At 44.7% G+C, this 21,710-nt stretch overlaps 1 protein-coding gene across 12 annotated transcripts in view; it reads left to right on the top strand.

The window, feature by feature from the left end:
- ncam1b (neural cell adhesion molecule 1b) overlaps positions 1-21,710 on the top strand; it is a 192,676-nt gene that overhangs the window by 162,146 nt on the left and 8,820 nt on the right. For 5 of the 12 annotated variants that reach the window (XM_036535972.1, XM_036535974.1, XM_036535975.1 and 2 more), the window contains 4 exons: positions 382-510; positions 2,581-2,583; positions 14,201-14,325; positions 14,895-15,075. In XM_036535972.1, coding sequence (XP_036391865.1) covers positions 382-510; positions 2,581-2,583; positions 14,201-14,325; positions 14,895-15,075 — 438 coding nt within the window. Of the gene's footprint in view, positions 1-381; positions 511-2,580; positions 2,584-14,200; positions 14,326-14,894; positions 15,076-17,676; positions 17,955-21,710 lie in introns of those variants that run through there. The other 7 variants (XM_036535973.1, XM_036535976.1, XM_036535981.1 and 4 more) reach the window with 3 other exon arrangements.

Raw genomic sequence — 21,710 nt, forward strand, 5'->3', positions numbered from 1 at the left:
ACGCTTTTATCTGCAGAAAGGAAGTTTTTCTGAGATGCAGTAGTTTGTCAATCACTCTATATCTGTCATTTTCAAGTTCACAATCATCTGTTGTCTTTTAAGTGCAATGTTATATTAATTTTGTAAATATATAAACCAAACAGAACCATTTATTTACGTATGTACATATGTTAATAAAATAGAACAGAGCCGTAGGTATCATGATTAAATAATATAACTGAATAGCAATGAATATTTTCAGTTTTAATGTAATAATATATATACACGCACACACACACACTTATATATATAAATTAATGTATTTGTTAAAATAAATCTGTTAAATGTGTGTTATTGTAACAGATGTGTGTTACACACAGCATGGTGTATCATCTTTTCCAGGAGGCTTGAGCCAGATCACCATCACAGGCCTGAAGCCTGAGACCCACTACGAGGTGAAAATGTCAGCCATCAACGGCAAGGGCGAGGGAGAGAGCAGCGCCCCCCAGGTCTTCAAGACCGAGCCAGTCCGTAAGTACAAGCCCTTCCCTCTCATCACTGACCCCAGATCAGACACCTTCTGCCCTCAGCTCCCTCCATGCACCCTGAATGGCTCCTGTCAGCTGACTCCAGACCAGATGAGTTCCACCTTCAGCTCTTGGCCCTGTGGAGTCCTGTCACGTGTTTGGGAGACCCTGCGTCCCCCCTGGCGTCTGAGCTCCGGGTGGGATGCCTGTCCCTGCCCTCCCAGAGCCCCCTGCTGGCTGTGTGTTCCCTGTGCCCGTGAATCATGTTCTAACTGCATCTGTCTCTCTGTTCTGAGTCAGTTCTAGTAGTGTGGCCTCGAGTCAGATGGAAGGTCAAGTCAAAACCTTCCCATGCCACTGGAAAGGGTTGGATTAATGTGCACAGAATGGCACCCCTGTGTCCACCAGTGACCTGCGACTTAAATCTATAACACTAACGCTTTATGCGTTTGACCGAGGAAAAACCCAAAGCATTTTCAGCCTGTCTCTGGCTACAGTAATACTGAAGTAAACATGATGTCTTAACTGAGGGACCTTTCTCTGAAAGTCTTTTGAGGCATTTGTCTTCATTTGACTCCAAGGCTACTGTCTTATGAGTGTTTTTGCAGAGTACACAGTCCTGCCTCACTGTTTTATATTACTGAACTCAAAAGCCTTTTGCTTTTGACATTATCAGGAAAGTAATCTATCTGCAGGCTTTGGTGTCATGATTACAGATTGGTTTATGTGGGGAAACAACACCATTGCATATCCTGTTATTCACTGTTACTCTCTTTAAAGGGGTAGCAGGTATTTTAGCATTCGCGTGTTTAGTTATCTTTGCACGATGTGCGTTAAGGAGTGTTGCTTCCTCAGCGGATTGAACTTTACAGGAGTGTCTGCTCTCCTGTGTCCCGGGAGACCTTGAGGTTAATTACCGCGGTGCTGTGGAACGGAGCACTTGCCCAAGACGGTTATGCCTACAGAGAGAGTTTTAAGCAGGAACTGTGAATTTTTTTTTTCTTGAAACAGCTAGGCAGATTTATATTATTTCTGTAATTTATGTCATCACAGAGACAGTTAGAATTTATGCAGTGTGTTAAAAAACAAGCTATTACTCCTTCTGTGGACATTTTAATTATGAGACCATGTAATTTATTGTTGGTATACACTGGGCTTGTCTCAAAAGAACCTTGTCATTAAATATCTCAGTAAGAGAAAACCATACTTCTGCCTTTCATTCACGTCTGAGACATTTGCTTTTTTAAAAGCTTAAAACCCAGATTGTAAAATAAATTGACAAAAGGTTAGAAGTATTGTTAATTAAAGATGAGTAAATCCTTTTTCTATTTCTTAATTTCAGTCAATCTGAGTGTCATAAAGGGTGGGGCTCACTGTGGCCGGGATTCTGCAGGGACTCTCGCCTCTCCACATGCTCATAAATGTGTTGTAGCCCCCTTGAATGCCATTCTCTCTCTCACATCCTTTGTTTCTTCTTATTCTTTTTTTACTCATCGGTCTTTGTTCCGTTGGACAAGGCTATTATTTCTCAAGTAAGTGTCAGGAGCCCCTCTCTCTCCCCTCCCCTCCCCTGGCCTCTACTTTTCTTGACAATTTAAAACTAAAAAAAAATAGTAATTTCATTGAGTTTTCATTAATATGTTGAGGCCAAATTCCAGGCTTCTTCCCCCTCCATTTATTTTCACCTAATGTACTCCAACCAAGACCTAGCCACCTTGGAGTACTGTGTAGACAATGGTGGCTGGAGGTACCTGTTTTCAAGCCCACCTCACCTACAGGTGAATGGGAAATGATCTTTACGGCAGAGCCATGTTCAGACGCACCTGGACTCAGGTTCGGGGAAAGCGCCGTGTCCCTCTTGCCATCAGGTACCCCTGTGAGTCTTGGGGTGTCTGAGACCCACCCACTCCTGTCAGCTTACCGGCAAACAGACACAGCCGGTTTGAAAGCGGGGCTGTAGGACTCAGCCTGCACTCAAAATAAACACCTTTCCCACTGAGCCACACGGGAGCCTCAGTTTTAAGTTAGTTGACTTGTTTCTTCCCTTATCCACCCCCATTAAACTGTGTTTTAGAAGGTGTGTTTAGAGAAAAGCTGCTGGTGGTTGGCTGATGGTTGCCTGGCAGATAACTGAGTTGACCTCCCTCTCACGTGCTTTTTCTAGACGGCATGTTTCATTTTTATACGGGCAGCACAGGTTTGTCACGTCGCCTGTGGATGTTATCCTTGTGAAGTGTTAGTCTCGGTGTAGCTATCCTGGCAGCGCTCCTCGTTAACACCTCCCTGGTTCACCCCTGTGTTTTCTCTGTGTGTTTCGGTGTCCAGCGGTCCCTCACCTCCTCTCCTGTAACAGTGCTGTGCTATCCCTGTGAAACTCAGGCAGCTGTGAGTCATCTGAGCCAGAGCTCCCACCTGCCCGGCACTAAAGTGGCCTTTCATTAATGACTGTTGTCAGTACTGGTTTTAAGATTCTTGTTAGCAGGTGAGTAATGACTAAACATAACCGAATATCCATTGTCCAGTTATGTCTTGAGCATAATTTAAAAACAGAATTAAGCAATAATCCAAGCAAGTGTTTAAAGCCATTTCCCTAAGTGCGAGGCAAGTGTTTCCTTACGTTAAAGCAAAATGATGTGTTGCAGCATAATTACAAGTAAAATATTAGCATGCAGTATCAGTGTTTCTCAGTCCTATTCCTGGAGGCCCACTTTCCTGCATATCTTCTATCTATCCTTGCTCCAAACACACCTGATTGAAATTAGTGTGCATGCTCTTGATTAAATCAGGTGTGCTCAGCTAATCAAAAGTGCCACTGATGAGTTCGGTCAGGTCGGTAGAGCAGGGAAAGATGGAAAACGTGTGGAGCAGGGGGCCCCCAGGAGCAGGATTGAGAATCAGTGCAGTAAGATGTTTTTTTTTTTATTTAGCAATATTATATCGCTATATGATGATATTGTTTAATCATATTTGTCTTATAGTGGACTGGATTTGCAGTTTGCAATTTGTGGGGAATAGGAATCGTAACTTTAGATTAATTGAATATTTAATCAAAGCACCGTGGTAGAATCGAGCAGCATATGTTAATATTGGTAAATGGAATGCAGGTTTTCTGATTTGCACTTTTACAGAAAGGCAAATTAGAAAAGTAATACTCCCTTTGCTGTTTAACTCATCAGGTTAGCTTCAGCCGGGGTGCTTCAGATGAAATCTGCTCCAGGGGTTTTTTAAAAACCCCTCTTTCACTGCGCGGAGTCTGAGATACCGCCGTAATTACGGCTAAGCGGGCACTGTTTTACCAGGGATGAAAAGCGCATTCAGAAGGCAGCGGAGTGTGGCGGAGGTGGCATTCCTGGCTGGCACAATGCGTGCGTTTCGGAAGTGCGTGCCTGTGTGGAAACGCTCTGAAAGAGAGAATTGCATCATCTGTCTTGCTTGCGCGTTTGCGAGTGAGTCGGAGGGGTAATTGCGGAAAGTGGAGGCTTATATGAGGGAGCTGAAAACATTGACTAAACATTCATCAGGGCCCGTATTCACGCGCGGTTAAGGAAATCAGTGCGGGATTGTGGGTCGTGATGGAGACTAATGCGCTGCGGCTCAGCTCGCGAAGTCGCCGAATGAAAACGCCTCTTACTGCCGCTACACAATATTTAAGCAAAAAGGAAATGACTTTGGGGAAATGCGATTTCCTGTCCAAAGACTAACAAGACTGTTGGGAATGTGCTTCTACACAGTGGTGTATGGTACTGGTTATCATAACTGTGGGTGACGTATTGACACTTGTGCCCTGCTTTTTTTGGTGTCTGCTGTTGTTCATGTGGCCTGATTATAAGCGCTAATGTACCTTTGGTCTGTCAGACACTTTGGGTCCGAGCAGTTGCTATGGTTACAAAACATATCATCACACAAGTTTGACAAAGCCGTAGAGTCACACCCTAGCACTCCATATATTAATGTCCAGACCTACACTGAGTGAAGGAAGAGATGAGTTTGTGCTGATGAGCTGGAAGTGGTGAACAGGCCACTGGAGAGTTCACTGGAGGATGCTGGTGAGGGTGACCAGGGGTGCAGAATCCCTCGCCCTAATCCCACACAAGCATAGGGCGTCCTGTAACTGACCTTGGATCAGCTCATAGAGGGAGACGCAAACACACTGTAGCTGGGCACAGACAGGTGCGGGGGAGAGCTGACCACTGGCAGGTGGCATGGGGAGGAGGTACAAGTTCACAGCTGGAGTCCTCTGTATTTATTCAGTGAGAGCAAATGTCCTCCTAATCACCAGGGGGCGCTGCCATCAACCACCTCTAAACACAAATTAGCTATAAACAGTTTTTAAGTAGTTGTGGTACATGGGGGTTATAAGACCTCTATTTCATACGTGCACACACACACACACACATATAAACACACGCACGCACGCCCCAGAGCGAGTCTGCCCCCTGCGTATCTGTGTCGGTGGAGAGAGATCTCTCAGGAGCCCTGGCTGTCTGCTCTCCTCTCAGGCCCTGCCTGCGGTGGCACAGTGACAGTGCGTGCAGCTCTGGTTCAGAGACAGCCCCGCAGACAGCCACACAGACACAGAAAACGCTCTGTTCAGAGGAACGCCAGTCTCTGGCTCTGAAAGGAACTCTCTCAGCGTGTGTGCTGGCAGCGCCGGTGAGGTTCATGACGTCTGTAAACTACAAGAATACGTATGCCTTTACACGCTTGTGAAAGAACACAATGCCTCACAAGTCAGGAAGGAAAAAAAAACACAAGCCGCAGCTGAAGTTGTGTGAGATTTATGGTAATATCAAGCAAGGGAAATCCTCTTTGCAGAGTAATAGATGGCTTTGCGCTTAATGGAATGTCACATTGGGCCGTGGAGATTTATTGAGACATTCAGTGTATTTAAACAGTGTGTTAAGCTGTCTGTCTTTCTATTTCAAGGCAGAGCTGGTGGATTCCAGGCCAATCTGCTGATATGAACTTTCCTTCACTGACTAATCACTTTATCCAGCCTCTGACTGATATACAGATGGTGGTAAATTAGAGAAACTTCTCAATGAAACTTTAGATTGAGAACATGACAGTAGAGTTAGAGGCTGCTCTCTATGGCCAATCACTTCTCAGTGGTGTAAGACATCGGCTCACAGTGAAAGAAAGTGGCCGGATGCTTTTGTGTGGTATTGGTTGAAGCTGTTAGATGTGGTCATTGTGGATGTAAAACAGGTCTGGTGGAGCAGCTTACAGTTGTATATGGCATAGTCAGGTGTTGTATAGGGGATTTACTCTTGTGAAGCTGGAAAACCACCAAAAAGCGTCATTTGGGGTTCTACTGGTGGTAATGTAGGAAACTTTCCTGCAGTACCATGAGGCAAAGCAGGTGATACTGTCAGAGGAAACCAACTTTGTTTTTTGGTGGAGTTATAAAGTTCAGCTACTTCGAAAGAAATAAAACAGAACTGCATTGTGCAAGTAATTGCATGTTGGCAGCAGTTTGACTCACCCTCTCTGAGAAATTGATCATTTTGTGCTGGTAGGAATGGGCTGGTGCATGAGATATTGTTAGGCTTGCTTTGTAGAGATGGCAGGCATTGTCATAACCAGCTGTCATCGTCCCAGGCCTTTGTCATGCAGTGGAGTGGTTCCTTTGTGACATCACCGTGTTCCATTGTCATTGTATCTGAGTGGTGTCACATGTGTGGTCTTTGCTCTGGTGTAGCGTGTGATGTGTGCCGCTTCAAAGCGTCTGGACCCCTTTGATATTTTTCTGTGTCGGCTTGGTGCACTTTGCCATTTGTTGTGAGAAATTATAGCTCTGCTGTGTGAACTGGGTTGTGGGGTAAGCCCAGCTGTTTGCAGGGATGGGAGCTGTTGCATCTCAGCTGGCTGCCTTTCCCTGCCGGAGTTGCTCTGAGCTGAATTGTTTGGGGAGAGTTGTCTAAAGCAGGAGCTGCAGTGGCTTTGAAGTCAGACATGCATCATTCACACCTGCTGCTGTTTCCTGCTAAACTGGAGACATTTTCTCTGCTTGCATCATCCTTGTTGCCTTAGGGTGCGTTTGCTTTTTTCCTCTGTTTGTCTTACGAAAACTATATATGTGTAGGTATACCTCTACACGTACACATGGCATACTCTCCTTCACCTGATTCTTTTCATCACTTCTGAAGCCCGTAGTCAACATGGTCCAATACTGAAATATCCAGTATTGCATTTAGAGTACTGCTGCAAGCATCCTCAGGTTTACCTGCTGCTCCTGGTCTCAGAGCCTGAGGTTTCTCAAATGCCTGTTCCTCAGCTCTGGTGGTAACCATGGCAGCAGTGATATCACAGCCACTCTCTCAGGGAGGGGTCTGCTTTATCAGATTAGCAGATGAGAAGGAGACTTTCCAGACAGACCTGCTCTATAAATATTACCCCTCATTTGGGACAAACGGAAAAAAAACAGCGCCAGCATCTTCCCTGTCGTCACTGACGTCCCCCTGTGCCATCTCCCCGACTGTGCCCAGCGAGCGCTGGGAGGTTGGCATGTTGTCATTGTGCTAAATGAAAGCAAGCCCAGACTTCAAAGCAGACAGAACAAGTTCCTATTCAGAGATAATTAATAGTGATGCGCACAACAGATACGTAAAGCAGTGGTTACCATTATCAGCCAGCGCTGAGACATAATTTAGTCTGAACTGTGGAGACTCTCTGTGTCCTGAGGCGTGGGGGAGTGAGAACTGAAATGTCAGAGGTTTGCAGTCATGCACAGCAGTGGTAGTTTACTGAAATGGAGGGCAAGGATGTTGAAGAGTTTGTGGAGGCAAAGCCTGTCTGCTCATGCTGTCAGGCTTAGCGGCATCCTCCGTTTTTTACTCATAACACTTTTGATAACATAAAAAATGACGCCATTCAAATATTGTGAGTTAGTTATAATACCTGTATTAATGAACTAGGTAATGGGAATGGATATTTCATTACACATCTTAGTATTCAAATGCTTTTGTGGGCCTACTCCTATATATAGTTTATTATCCATTTTTAATTTATCATCTTTGAAGTATTTTTCAGGCTGTTTCATGCAAACGTATTTGTTTTAATAGAACAGATAGTATACATTTTAAAAGCATTGGGATCACCAAAGACCTGGGATGGCTTGCAGGTGTTAAATTGTTAGGGAATCTGTGATTTTGGAGGTGACGATAAGATGAAATATATATCACTCTTTGTAATAAGGATGACGGCATGCATCACTGAATTACATTTCAGTTCTATTAGAGAGATAAGATGCATGTCAAGGATTTGGGACTTGGCAAGTTATGGCTTTAGTTTTAAATTGGTTTGCTTGATAAAAATCACTGACTTTGATTTGCATCTGATTTTGTAAACCAGAGTAAGTACCAAACCAGTGGTGAGGGGATGGAGGATCTGGATTACTGGGAAGCAATGATGGTTTCTGATCACACACTTCATTTCCTGTTGGACCCCCTGCTTTTATTTGTACATGCGCACACACACGCACACACACACACACACACACACACACACACACACACACTCTCTCTCACTCACACACACACACACACACACACACACACACACACACTCTCTCACTCTCACACACACACACACACACACACACACACACACACACACACACTCTCTCACTCACACACACACACACACACACACACACACACACACACACACACACACTCTCTCACACACACACACACACACACACACACACACACACACACACACTCTCACACGCACACACAGATTCGGCTCAGAAGTTCCTATTGCAGTAATAGAAGGCAGAGACTGCTGTGGGGTATGAGTGTTGCTGCTTGAAGAGATTGTCTTGCTGGAGATTAATGTTATACCGACACGGCTTAAAAGCCAGTGCACCTCCCAAAATAAAAAATAACCACCGAAGCAATATCAGATTTCCCTGCGTCCCTGCCACAGGCTAATGTTCTTTATCAAATCTTTTTTCTCTTTACACTTGCCGGTCTTTTTTTACCTTCCTGGTTGTACCTTCTGACAACGAGTCAGAGTTCAAGTTTAACTCTGTCCTCTTTTACAGTGACAGCCAGTGGTAGAGCACTGACGGGATTGGGGCAGTTAGTTGGAGTGGGGGGTGATTATGTGGCCAGGAGCAGAGAGCCAGTTTCTGACTTTGCCCCAGACTCCTGGGTTAGCACCCCCATTCTACATAACATCTTTAATGACCCTACTGACCATGGTGACCTGGGTTTAAGGTTACAGCCAAAAGATGGTTCTTGAAGTAGCTGATGTTTTAAAATACCCCAAACATTTGGGAATTATGAAAGATGTTTCACAATTTTACAAACAATAGTGTTGATTTTTTTTTATTTAAATGCAGCTTGTATACCTGTCACCATGTGTTTGACTGGTTTGTTTTACTATGAGACAGTACATTCTTGTGTAAGTTTACTGTGTAACAAATTGTGCATGGTATTTCAAATACGAGTGATTTGGTTGGTTGGATGGTTTCTTAAAATACGCTTTCACTGAGAATAAAACAAAACTTTGTTTCGTTGGAACTTGGAACATTTTATTTTTCCTTATTGTATTCATTAGACACCGTTTTTACTTTCCAAAAAAGTATTTTCCATACTGTAATATCAAAACTGTAATGCATGTTGATTTCTGGAACCCAAGAAAACTGCCGTGTAGCGATTTGCTGGTAATAGTCCGCGCAGGTCTGAATTGTCTCTGAACTCAGAAAGTGAATTCATGTGGTTGTGTTTTCAATGGAAAAAATCGTAAGTATGCTGTTTATCTTCCAATCTGTCACAAATATGGCATGTCAAAAACCAGTTATGTCTCCTTGTGTCTGAATTTATTTACATCTCCATTATTGTGAATGAAAATGATTACCCCTTCCAGCAGTATTGTTATTTTTAATGATTCCCAGTTGCTAAGGCCTGTATACTACAAAGTTGTATTTATGCCTGACGTCCTCTTTAATTGGGCATGAAACATAATGCTGATTTGTACAGTAACATAGAGGCCAGTTTCACGTAGTGACCATCCCAGAATAAGGCTATACATTTTATAAAATGTGCCGTTTCATTTTTAAAATGGTAAAATTGGATGGTCTTACATCTCTCAGAAGCATTAAGAGATCGTTCATTAAAGCTGGTGTTAACATACAGTGACAAGGGCTTACAATTAAATTTAAAGTAGTGTACTGTATGTTTAGTGAAAACAGCCTTAAATATGTTTTAAGTACATTTGGGTAAATAAGCTAAGGGTACATTTTTTTATTTCCTCCCCTAAACAGTTTTTCACATGCCATGTTCACTGTTTTTTTGCATGTGACACTATCTGATGTGCTGTGTATGTTGTTACTGAAATATTACAACGTTTCCTCTGTTTCTACATTGCAGATATTAAGTGTAGCGGGATATTAAATTCCCAGTAGTCTCTGATTACATACAACATGGAGAGAAAACACGTTTTGAGTACACTTTCTGTATCTGTAAACAAAACAGTGTTTTTAACGATATGAATTTCAGCCAGAGGAAATGCTGTTTCGGTGCCCCTGTTTAATTTTTTAGTTTGTATTAAACGTTGTCTAGTTTTGGCTTTATGTTTGTGCTTATGTTTCTGTGGTCCTGTTTGTGTTTTTATATAATTTGCTCTTTAACTCTTGTTTTATTTTTCCTTGCCCATGGTTTACGTCATTTAATTTTTCTGTATTTTCCATGTGACTTCCTCCACTTTCCTTTCAACCAAACATGTGCGTGCGTGTCATGTGACCGTGTCATGTGACTATGTCATGGCTTGCATGGTGCTGATGGTGCCCTCCACGCTGGTGAACAGAAGGTAAACTCTTTATTCTCATTGGTCCAATTCACACAGGAGATGCATATGTGTCAGGATAGGACGTTAATACAGTAACAGTTTCACTGAAGAAAACCAGGCTCTCTTTTTTTTTTTTTTTTTTAGCAGAATTTAAAATTTTTTAATTATTTTTTTTGAGAAACCATGTAATTATCAACCGATCATGAAAGCCATTTTCAGTTTTGGATGTCGTCCTTGATCAGCCACTTTGCTTTGTCTGAGTAAAACATTGTCAGTATCCGTACGGGGTGTTCTGCCGCACCCTGGCCCACGTTGCCAGGTATGCTCAAAGCTCCACTCCTCCACACCTCCTTCCAGCCTGTGAGGCAGTGGGTGCACCTGCAGGTAACTGCCTATCCTTAGATCTTTTTTTAAAGGGGTTTTTTTCCCCCGTAGTTCTCTCATCTCTGAGAAAGATGTTTTCAGGCACATGTAAAGCGCAGGCAGGAAGCTGCTGAAAGAAAGATGTTTTTGAGTAGGATGACTCGAGTTTTAATAGCAGACAAAGCCAGTGGTTGGCCTCAATGGTGCATCTCTTCCCCTGTATTTTTCGTCACTCGAATCATCCTTCATTAACACCTCACCTGGACGCCATCTGCCTCCAAATTATCACTCCTTACAGCACAGTTAAAAAAAAAAAAAAATTCCATCTTTGATATGTCAGACATCTCCAACATGGTGACCCTATGCATCGCATGTTGCTCGCTCACTCATCGCATGTATCAGCGCATGCTTAACGCCCCCCTGCATTTCCACAAAGACGTTCCTTTGAACCCTGACCATTGCTCCATGCAGACTAACAGCGATGTTTGCCGGAAACGTTACAGCATGCATGCAAGTTAGGTCTCCTCTGTTCCCCTGTCCCGTCTCTGTTACCACGGTAACACCTCTCCGTCTCTGTCTGGACCGAGGCATGTCTGTCCTGTTTGTGTCTGGTCTTGCCGACGTCCCCTCTCACCTCTGAGTTAAATGTGAATGGATCACGTGTGTTGTGGAGATGCGTGTGACGTGGACGCGGTCAGACGCGGACACATCGGGACCTGAGCAGAGAGTCCTGTTTACATCTGCTGCTTTTGAAGGCTTTTCATTACTTTTTCAGAATAGAATGAGGGCCCGTTGTTAACGATGAGCAGACGGGATACACACGTGTGAAATATGTGCCCAAAATTGGAACGGAACCCCGTCCTCTTTCCCCTTCTGAATTTCTGCCCCCTGTGCGGCCGTCCCGCTGCAGGTGGAGCCTGATGGGATAAGAGGAAGGAGAGCGTCAGTTAAAAACGTGATTTTCCTCTCGGACTCAGAGCTCTGGTCAGTGGGCAGAGAGTGACTGCTGTAACTGCCCCAGATCGATTGCGCTGAAAATAGACTCCTTAAGCCGGAGTCGAGCTCACTAGCTCACAGACATTAGAGCAGTAACAGCACAGGGTGAGAATTCACACCGTGGCGATAACGTGAGAATCCAGGGACCACCGTGGGGCTTTCTGTGCGAGTGCAGCCCTGTGCTGGATGCTGAGGGAGGTGGTGTTAATCTCTGTCTGTCGCAGAATGAGACAGGGACAGTGTATGCAGTCTGTTCACTTCGCTGGTAGAGTCTGAAAGACACACAGATTCCATCCAACTGCAGTCCACTGCTTCTGCCTTTTTATCTGTTTCTCACAGAAACAGTTTGCAATGAAAGCACTCGGGCACACGGGCACACACACATACATACACAGAGAGGGATAGAGAGAGTGAGCGTTATCTCAGCCGGTATCCAAATAGAACATTCCGGATTTATATTGGTCGTCTGAATGCATCTGCATGACATGATTGGCTTTAGATGTCACAGCCTACTATAAAGCGCAGCAGCTGTAAGCAGGAATCATTTGTACCGAAGCAAATTCCGTGCTCTCCGAACAGGTGGGATGAAAAATCGGATAAAAAATCAGAATGTATTGAAGAATGTTAAAGCATGGTAGAGCATGTTTATTTTTAGTCTGATTTGTGTATAACCCTAATATGTTTTTTCCCCTCTTAGCATCTGAGACACCCTCACCTAATTGCGAATGATTGTTGTGACTGAATAAATATAGAATTTATATGCCATCACTTTTTAATTTGTCCTTTGCTACTAACGTATTTTAATTTCAGGTGTTTTGTCTGTCACAGGTTTGCTTAGCAACATAGTAGAGTATTTATTCTAGTAAATACCCACTAATCTAGCATATGTTTTTAGCTAGGATATTTAATGATTAATTAGAGAGATTTGATTGTGTGATTTGCCAGAACATGTTAGAATCTAAATAAACTTTATCATTAATATTGATGTAAATAACAGGGAGAACAGTAACTACAACTCTAAAGACATTTTGGTTCATTAAAAAATCGTGTGATTTGAGGGTGTAAATGCAGTGACTATGTTGAAATTATGGAGAAAAATATAACCTCATAATGAAAGAAAAGTTATAGGTAGCGAAAGTTATAGATTAGGGCCGCTGCAAACACTGCCAGTATGCCAAAGAAGACCTGGGGTCAGCACTAGTCTTACTGGAAGAGTCCACTTGCATGCCTCTCACTGACCTGGGAACAGTACAGGAGTCTTCTCTGTAGATCGTTTTATTACTGTGCTAATTCATTCTGAGGCTGTAGCCGTCAAGCACGCGGCTAACAGGCTAACACATGCACACCCGCTTGTCCTCCGGCCTCTGGATAATGTAATTAACGTAACGCAGTAGCGTGTCCAGACAGCGCCGTGAATCTCATTAGCGCCGTGCCTGTCATTAGGCGGCGCACGTCCATAACGAGGGGTCTGGGTGGAATAGGTTTGCGTGCGGAGCGCCCCGGGGCAAATGCAGTCTGAGTTCTGCTTCATATGTATATGCTGTTCCACCCCAGCGCGCGGATAACGTATAGAATGTTTACCAAATGATTCTGCAGGGCGTATGGTCCACCTCCCGGAGACGGGCAAATAGAATGTAGATCTGCAGTTCTCAAACTTCTGCAGTTAGTCGAATTTTATGCATTTATTTTTTTTTTTTCATTTACTAGAGAGAGTTGTCACGGAATTAATCTTGTTTGTAGGGAGATTCTCACCAGGTGCCAGATTAATTTAAAAACTCTTCCATTCAGGAGTTTTTCCTGAATGGAAGAGAAAGCCCTGTAGAAGGGTTGTCCTCCGCAGGGCAGGCCAGGCAGACAGTGATCACGGCAGAGGAACAGCAGGGTCGATTCAGAGGCAGAAAGATGCTGGTGTGCCTCTCTGCCGAGGCAGGATCCGATAAAGACCCGCGACGCGAGGGGCACAGTGCAGCGCGGTCTGAGGAAATTAATAATGAATAACAGTATTAATAATAATTGAGACCAGCGCCAGTCGTAGGAGACCTGGGCAGGAGCACTAAATCGAACCTGTCTGGCACTCTGCCCTCAGTGTCGAACAGTATCGAATATAAGCCTGTGTTAGTTATTTATTCTTTCATATCATCGAGAGAGAGAGAGAGAGAGAGAGAGAGAGAGAGCTTTATTGTCATTGTCCAGGACAACTAAATTACCATTGGTAAACTGTGTCAGTGCGAGAACAACATACAACACAACTCATCAGAATTTAGATTACACATCTAAGATTAAATTAACTTAAAATCAACAAGAATTTATACAATATGTATAGAATATAAATTGTAATGGAAATAAAATTCAGATGTCAGTGAAATGAATAAAGTCTCTGTAAGAAAGAGTAAGTAAAAGTGAAAGTAAATGCTAGCACAGCTGTGTTGGGCAGGGTTGTGGTGTGAGCAGCTTCAGGGTTGGGCTGCGTGGCTGGCTGATGTTGCTGCAGGTGTGAGCCTGGCCTCACTGCTCCGCTCTGACTGTGTTCTTCCCAGGGGAACCCAACGCCCCCAAACTGGAAGGCACGCTGCAGCCCACCGGCAACGCCCTCAAGGTGAACTGGATCAAGCAGGACGATGGCGGCTCCCCCATCACGCACTACCTGGTCCGGTACAAGCCTGTGAGTCCGGCGCCTGGGGCCCCTCGGGGCCCGGAGCCCAGCCTCTGGGGTTCCCTGTAGCCCTGTCAGGCCCATAACTCTGCATTTCGGGAAGGCTTTTTGTGAAATTTTCATAACGTTTTAGCGTAAATTATAGAAAGCTGTGAGAAGCCAAGCGTGTGGCTGAAACGCAGAGAGGATTGCATGAGCAGGAGTTTGTGTCATCGCCCTTTACATGGAGTTGCCGTGCTGCCTGAGGGTTTACCTGCACCTGCCCAGGTGCTGCGGTGTGCACACACAGCAGTCATTACACACACAGGTTTAGCATCTAAGCGCTACGTGATGATGAGTTTCTACATAGTTGTATTGTATGATGAGTTTCTACATAGTTGTATTGTATTTAGGTAGATGCACTTTAAATGCAAAGATACTGATGTTAGGACCAGTTACACATACACTGACACTCGCACACTCGCACACTCGCACACTCGCACACTCACACACTCACACTCACACACTGGGCTGCAGGGAGGTGATTTCTCTGTGCCCCGGGGCCCTGAGCTTTGTGGTCTGTGGCGTTGTGTCCTCAGAAGCATGGGTCGGAGTGGAAGCCGGAGATCCGCCTGCCCAACGGCAGTGAGTACGTGGTGCTGAGCGGCCTGGACTGGAACACCGAGTACGACGTGTACGTGGTGGCCGAGAACATGCAGGGCAAGTCGCTGCCCGCCAGCCTGAGCTTCCGCACCTCGCCCGAGCCCACCGCCATCCCAGGTACCGCACACGCCCGCCCGCACACACCACGCACACATACGCTTGTGCACAGATCACGCTCCCACACAGAGAGAGAGAGACGAAGCTCTGCTCCAGACACACAGTGGTCTCTCCTGCAGCATGAAGGAATTAGCCTCTGATCTCTGATTGGCTTAGTCACAGCAGGAGGGCACCAATAATTGGACTTCAAACAGATCAAAATTTAATCCTCATTGTGACCAATTGGGGCGGGGTGGGGGATAAGGTATTGATTACAGAGCAGTAATAAATAAATAAAATTAAAAAGAGAAGACCCTTCTGCCTGGGTTTGAGCTCTGATGGCATCTCCTCACCCTGACGGCACACTTAACAGGATCAGTCTGCAGTGTCTTTTTCTCCACTGCAGTCCATCACTGGCAGAGACTGCGCTGTAGGCGTACTCAGTGCTGATCCTGGCCCCGCCCCTCCCCCAGGCCCCGCCCCTCACCCAGGCCCCGCCCCTCTCTGGCCACGCTGCAGCGTGGTGCTGCACTCTGCAGAGTTTTGCTCTCTCTCGGCTCTCAGCACCCCCCACAGAGAGCGGCTGCTGACCCCGCCCCCGGTGTGTGATGTCGCTTTGGAATGCCTCGGTCGCCCTCTTTCGAGGGCCGCGAGTCTCACCTGCTTCCCTCCTCACCCCCCTGGCCTTGCATGGTAACACTTTGGCAGGATTAACAGTTTTTTCTTCGTTTTTGTTTTTGTGGGGTCGGCTGGTGCCTGGGGCCGGGGCCTGCAGTCCCGCCCCCATACACTGCAGCGGGGGGGGAGGGGTTCGGGTCGAACATGACTCAGACCCCACCGCTTCAGATGGAGGGCACTCAAAGCCTCCAGTGAACTTCACTCTCACTCCTACTTCGTGCTGAGCTCTGCTTACATGTCATTGGGCTGTAGAAACAGCAGGGTGGGAAGGAGCAAGACTCACTACTGAAATGTTCCTGGTTCAGTTCCCCACTGGGACACTGATGCTGGCAAAGGTGCTCAACCCAGAATTCTGAAATATCCAGTTGTGTAAATGGATAACGTAAAAATAAAATTGTGACCTATGTAAATCACTCTGGATAAGTGTCTACTAAATGACAGTAATGTAATTTAGTGGGATATTATATATATGTTGTGCAGACTGACCAGCAGCAGCTGTGGTCTTTAAATAGCTGTTGGCTGTGGATGGTTTCTCTTCATAACCCTTCTGCTGTTATTTCATAGTGCCACGTTCTCAAAAAGCTGCCAGGAGGTGTAGTGCGAAGAAGCTTTTGTTTTGATATTTTTCATCACTCAGGTGAAAATGCTTAACTAGAGCGTGCTCTATTTTAAGGAAACTTCCACAAAAAACACTGTTGTGAAGGCAGCCTGACAGAGAACGTGTCACTGGGTGGGAGTGGGTTCCAGTACAGACGAGGTTTGAGATGAAGTCACATTGCTTTGAGGCATTTTAGCAGGTCTAATGTAGGCATTTAAATTCCCTCCATTATGCGGAGGATAATGAAGTCCTATACGATCCTCATCTCCCCTGCTAAAACCGCTGCAGAAGAACGCAGTGAGGCTGTGAAGCTGTTAGGCTCAGATACTCATTCCTAATAAAGCGATTAATTTCACCTGGGTTACATTAACCGAAGACCATCTCCTCATTCATCAGAACAATGACATGCATTTACATCCTAACCACTTTGATTTGTTCCTTTTCGTGTTGGCTGGACAGCATTCCCTGATGCAGACGCACGTGTGTGACCTCTTAAAGTTCAGATGTTTGCATTTATTCATTTATTTATGTTGGAAATATAAGTTCAGTATCAGTAATTTAAAAGGTCAGTTCCTCGCCCTGTCTGTCAGGGAGGTTGTCCTGTGCCCATCCTGTACTGCGGTGTTTCTGTGGTGTGTCTCTCAGCTGCACATCTCCCCTGGCTCGGTCTTCTACACCTCCTCTCTGAACTCTCTCCCCACTAGCGTGCCGTTTTCAGATCACTCTGATCATGCCATTCAGTGTGCCTCTAACTCGCTGTGGTTACTTTGTTTTTCCTTTTCATTTAGAAGTAGCTTTTCTCTAACTCACCTGAATCTCTCTCTTTCTGTTCTGTTGTTTTTGAATTTACCTTTCAGACTTTGTTTCTGTATTTATGACCTATTTTTCTGTCTCTCTCTCTTCTCTCTCTCTTTCTTCCCTTCTTTTTCCTCTCTCTCTCCCTCCTGCCCTTCTCTCCCCCTCCCTCGTCTGTCATCCTGTCTGCTTGTGGACACTTTTGGACCATCACATGTCCATGGTCACAAATCCCCTTTTTGTTAAATAAACAATTATATTTCCATAAAACACAATCACCCCCCCACACACACATGCACACATGTGCATACACACAAATATACCCGTGTTCCTTTTTTTTTTGGTGAATATTGGTTTGTTTTGTGTTTTTGTACACGTGTGTGTGTGCGTATGTGTGTGTGTGTGTGTGTGTGTGTGTGTGTGTGTGTGTTTGCACCCATGTGCTTGCGTTTGTGTGTGTGTGTGTGTGTGTGTGTGTGTGTGTGTGTGTGTGTGTGTGTTTGCGCCTGTGTGTGTGTGTGTGTGTGCGCGTTTGTGTGTGTTGTCATCAGCAACCCTTGGCGGCTCCTCGGTGACATGCACGCTGATATTGGTTGGCCTCTCAGTGCTGACCGGCTTCCTGCTTTCATAAACTGAGGGTGTTTGAAGGAGAGGGAAGCTTGCCTCTTCATATCCCTGCAAGCTCTTGCTTTTCTTTTCCCTTTGATTCTCGTGCAGACACAAAGCAGCAGGATATCTGTGCTATGTAAAGGGGGCAAAGTAAGGTTGCTTTGTACTTATCTTTATTTTTTAAATTTTTTTTAAACAAGGCAACTGTTTTTTGTTTTTTTTTTCCCCTCCTCAAAGTATGACCACAAGAGCCCCTATTGACGTTGAAATGTCTGATTTTATACGAAGTACTGTATATGGCTGTAGCACTAGTTTTAGCTCCAGACTTTGTTTTTTTTATTATTATTATTTATTGTGAGACAGAGACACGCCTGTGTTAAGATTTGCCCCGGCCAGGTCTTCCATTTGGTTCGGGAAGCTTGTCTTTGCCTCACAGTGAAAGTCAGTGGTAGGAGCTAAAAGAGCGTGCAGGCTTTTGTGATTTATGTGCTAATCCTCCGCTCAGCACATGAACTGTAACATTAATGTATGAGCGTGATTGTCGATCAGGAAGCGTCTGATTTTGTACCATGCATTTGTAATGATTACAAAGTCTGGTTCTGTCACTGTTCCCACTGCACCTGGTTTCACAGTAGATGCTGCATGCTGAGGGACTCTGTGTGCTGTTTCACACCTAGTGGCACACTGTCAGCGATAAACACCACTGCGCTATCCCACAATCCTCCTCTCCCTCTCCTGTTCCTCACTGAAATAATACATACCCCTCCGCTATCCCACAGTCCTCCGCTCCCTCTGTCTCTCAAATGAGAAACAGCACTCTGCTATCCCACAATGCACCTGCTCTTCTCCTATTCCTCACTCAAATGTGACATACCACTGTGCTATCCCACAATCCTCCTCTCCCATTCTTCACTCAAATGGTAAACAGCACTCTGCTATCCCACAATGTCCCTGTTCTCCATCTCCTCCTGTTCCTCTCCCCCTGTCCCCCAAGACACTGAACATCTGAGAAGCTGCAAGAATTTTGTATCAGTGGAAATACCAGTCTTGTCAGTTTACATGTAAAGTGACGCAGATTAAATTTATTTTGAAGTGTACATAGATAACAATTTTAAACTTTTTGTGCTTTTTACCTGGAAAACAATTGGGGAAAAAAATGGCAAATCACTTCTAATATATTCTAAGTTAAATACTACTGCTGTTTAACAGAATGGTAATAATATCTACATACCCAATACAACTGACAAATGTCATATGTGTGTTTTGATTTTTTACTGGTATTTCAAGTCCCATAACATAATTATCATGGACTTTCAGATTTTTTATTTGAAAAACTAGACATACAGGAAGACATATTTAAAAGCAGGTGTTTTGTGAAACCAGTTCCCTGTGAATGTTCATTATGTAAACAGTAAAATGCCCCCAAATCAGTTTGACGATAGATGGAAGTCCCACGAGCAAAAGGAAACCCACGTCATTGGTCACATGGTTAAGAGTTTCTTTTGAAAATGTTGGCTCTTCCACATTTTAACAAATGCTGAATAAAGAGGTGTACCTGGAGCTGCCCTGCTCCTGGATTCACATGGCCCTGATCACATTGTGTTGGTTCTTTTCATATAAATTTTTCTTCTGCTTCTAATTCTTCTTCTTCTGGTTCTTCTTTATTCTTTATTCTCCTGTGTCTTCTGCCTTCTTCCTCTTCTGTTTTCTCTCATCTTTCTCTCTTGCTTCTTCCTCTTCTTCTATTCTTATTCTTTATACACAGTGCTGTGAGCAACATGTCCTTTTGTTTATGTCAGAGGAAGTCTAGGATGGGGTGGGAACCTCATTTGTATTTTAAACTGACCCTTCAATGAACTCCTTTCCCTATTATTAACAAAAGATACAATGAAGGTCTAATTCACAATATATAAAAATCAATGGGAAAATGTGTCCTTGATTTTTTTTTTTTTCTTTTTTTGGACACTTCGTTATGAAGTTGAAGGTGCCGTCTGGAACCTGCTGAAAGTCAGCGATTGGTGTTTCTTCCTCCCGGGAGTAGGTTGTGTACCCTGGCAAGGTCACGCAGCGTGGTAACTTTGTTTGGGAGAGCACTCGGCTCAGAGAGCCAGTCCTCGGGTTTTCAGATCATTGTGCTCTGCTCTGGTCCACTGTGGCGTGTCTGAAAAGCCAGAGGGCGGCTTGGGGAGCCCACAAACGACTGTGATTTACGGCAGGGAGAGGGAGGGGGGAAAACGAGCGCAGACAAAGAGCCCCGGGCTCAGCACCGTGCTGCAATACTCAATTTCCTCCCCGAGATTGTTAATAGATTCAGAACGCCGATCTGCCTCAGAAGAATCAGAATGTCGATCTGCCCTGTGTCGCAGACGACAGCTCTTACGGTATCAGAGCTCCGAGAGGGCTGAAAGCCCGGCTCTGCAGGTGAGGCCGTGTCGGCCCTAATGAGTTTATTTAATGTCATCAGTGGCCGGCAGTGGATTAGAACAGGTCAGTCTCTCAGCCAACCGGCATTTGAATCGTTCGAAATCTCCAGCCCCCACCCGCTGGACCAGTTTTAGTGCCTGTCTGATGCCAAGGGGACCGAGGAGTCCTCCCTCACTCCTGTCTGTCCTGAACTTTGAGAGACAAAATTTAGGGTGTTATTTTTTAACCTGCACACATGCATGTGCTCTCAGTCAGGTTGCTGACAGTGATAAAATGTGTAAGATGTTTTGAAATGCATTTGTCAAAAGAAGCTGTAAAGCTGGAGGACTTAATAGTCTTGTAAACCACTTAAACATTTTTAAACGGTTTAAAAGAAACACAAAACAGCCATATGAGAAAAGGGGAGAATTCCGATTAGTAGTCTGTTCATAACACGATAAATATATTGAGGGCATAGTATGCTCCGAACAGGAGCTCGCTGGTGACTGGAGGTAAAGCTGCATTTGTTTTGGTTTGTTTCATGTAATTGGGTGTTGATTTGTCAAGATGTGGTTTATGTTTCTTTGCCAGCAATATTTCTTATTGTTTTCCGCATCACCTTTCTGTTGCAGAGTATTAATAATTCATTTTCTGTCTAAGAGGAGGCGAGATTCCGCGAGTCCGTCCATGCTGTGAAAGTGAGCTTTCCCTTCTGCCACACAGAAGCCAGGTTAACACGGCCCCCTCGGCTTGCCTCGGCCCTTTCTCTTCTCATTCTCTTCTCACACTTCTCTCACTCCGTATTGTTCAGTTATTTTGAAATCCGCTGAATTCCTGCCCAATTCCTCCTCTGCTCGATGTCGTCCTCGCTCTGTCCTGTTGACATTGGGCGCCGTCGTTGCTAGGCAGCCTGGAACATTGCGTTTCTTAGCAGCTGATACAGTAAGTCAGTCTTCCACAGCGTGGTGGATCTGTGGGTGGGGCGGGGCCTGGGGTTTTGTCCCTGGCTGGACATGGTTGTCATGCCATTAAGCGAGGGACACAAAGGCAAAATGTAACCATGGATTCAGTTTCTGTATCAGACTAGATCTAGTTCTGAACTTATTGTAGATGGGGGCAGAGGTGGGTAGCCTGTCTGGCAGACAGATGCACAGTGTATATCATAGGCACTCAGGTCTGGACAGAATCTCCCTTTCAGTTTGGGGTGTTGTTACAAAATGGGCGTGGCCTACTCGTGATTAGATGGAGGTTTGCAGATGGAGGTGTGGGCGGGCAGGCTTTGGAACAGTCATTGTGAGGAATATTGGAACATGAGGGAAAACTGGTCATGAATCATACACTTACACCAGCCTGTTTTGTACAAGTCCTATTTTTGTAGCATGTAGTGGTTTCAGAAGTATGTTTGATTTGTCCCTTTTAAGTTTTGTTTTGATTCTGGGCTACAGATCCTGGTTTAGTACATTTGGGGAACAGCGACTATATTAAAAGTCTGATTGAACTGAAAAATGAGAGAGGTTCCATTTGTTTCTTTGGAGAAAAATCTTTGCATTGTTCATTAACTCTTTAAATGCTG

This window comes from Megalops cyprinoides, chromosome 9 (assembly GCF_013368585.1).
Source record: "Megalops cyprinoides isolate fMegCyp1 chromosome 9, fMegCyp1.pri, whole genome shotgun sequence".
In the NCBI taxonomy this organism is placed as follows: Eukaryota; Metazoa; Chordata; class Actinopteri; order Elopiformes; family Megalopidae; genus Megalops; species Megalops cyprinoides.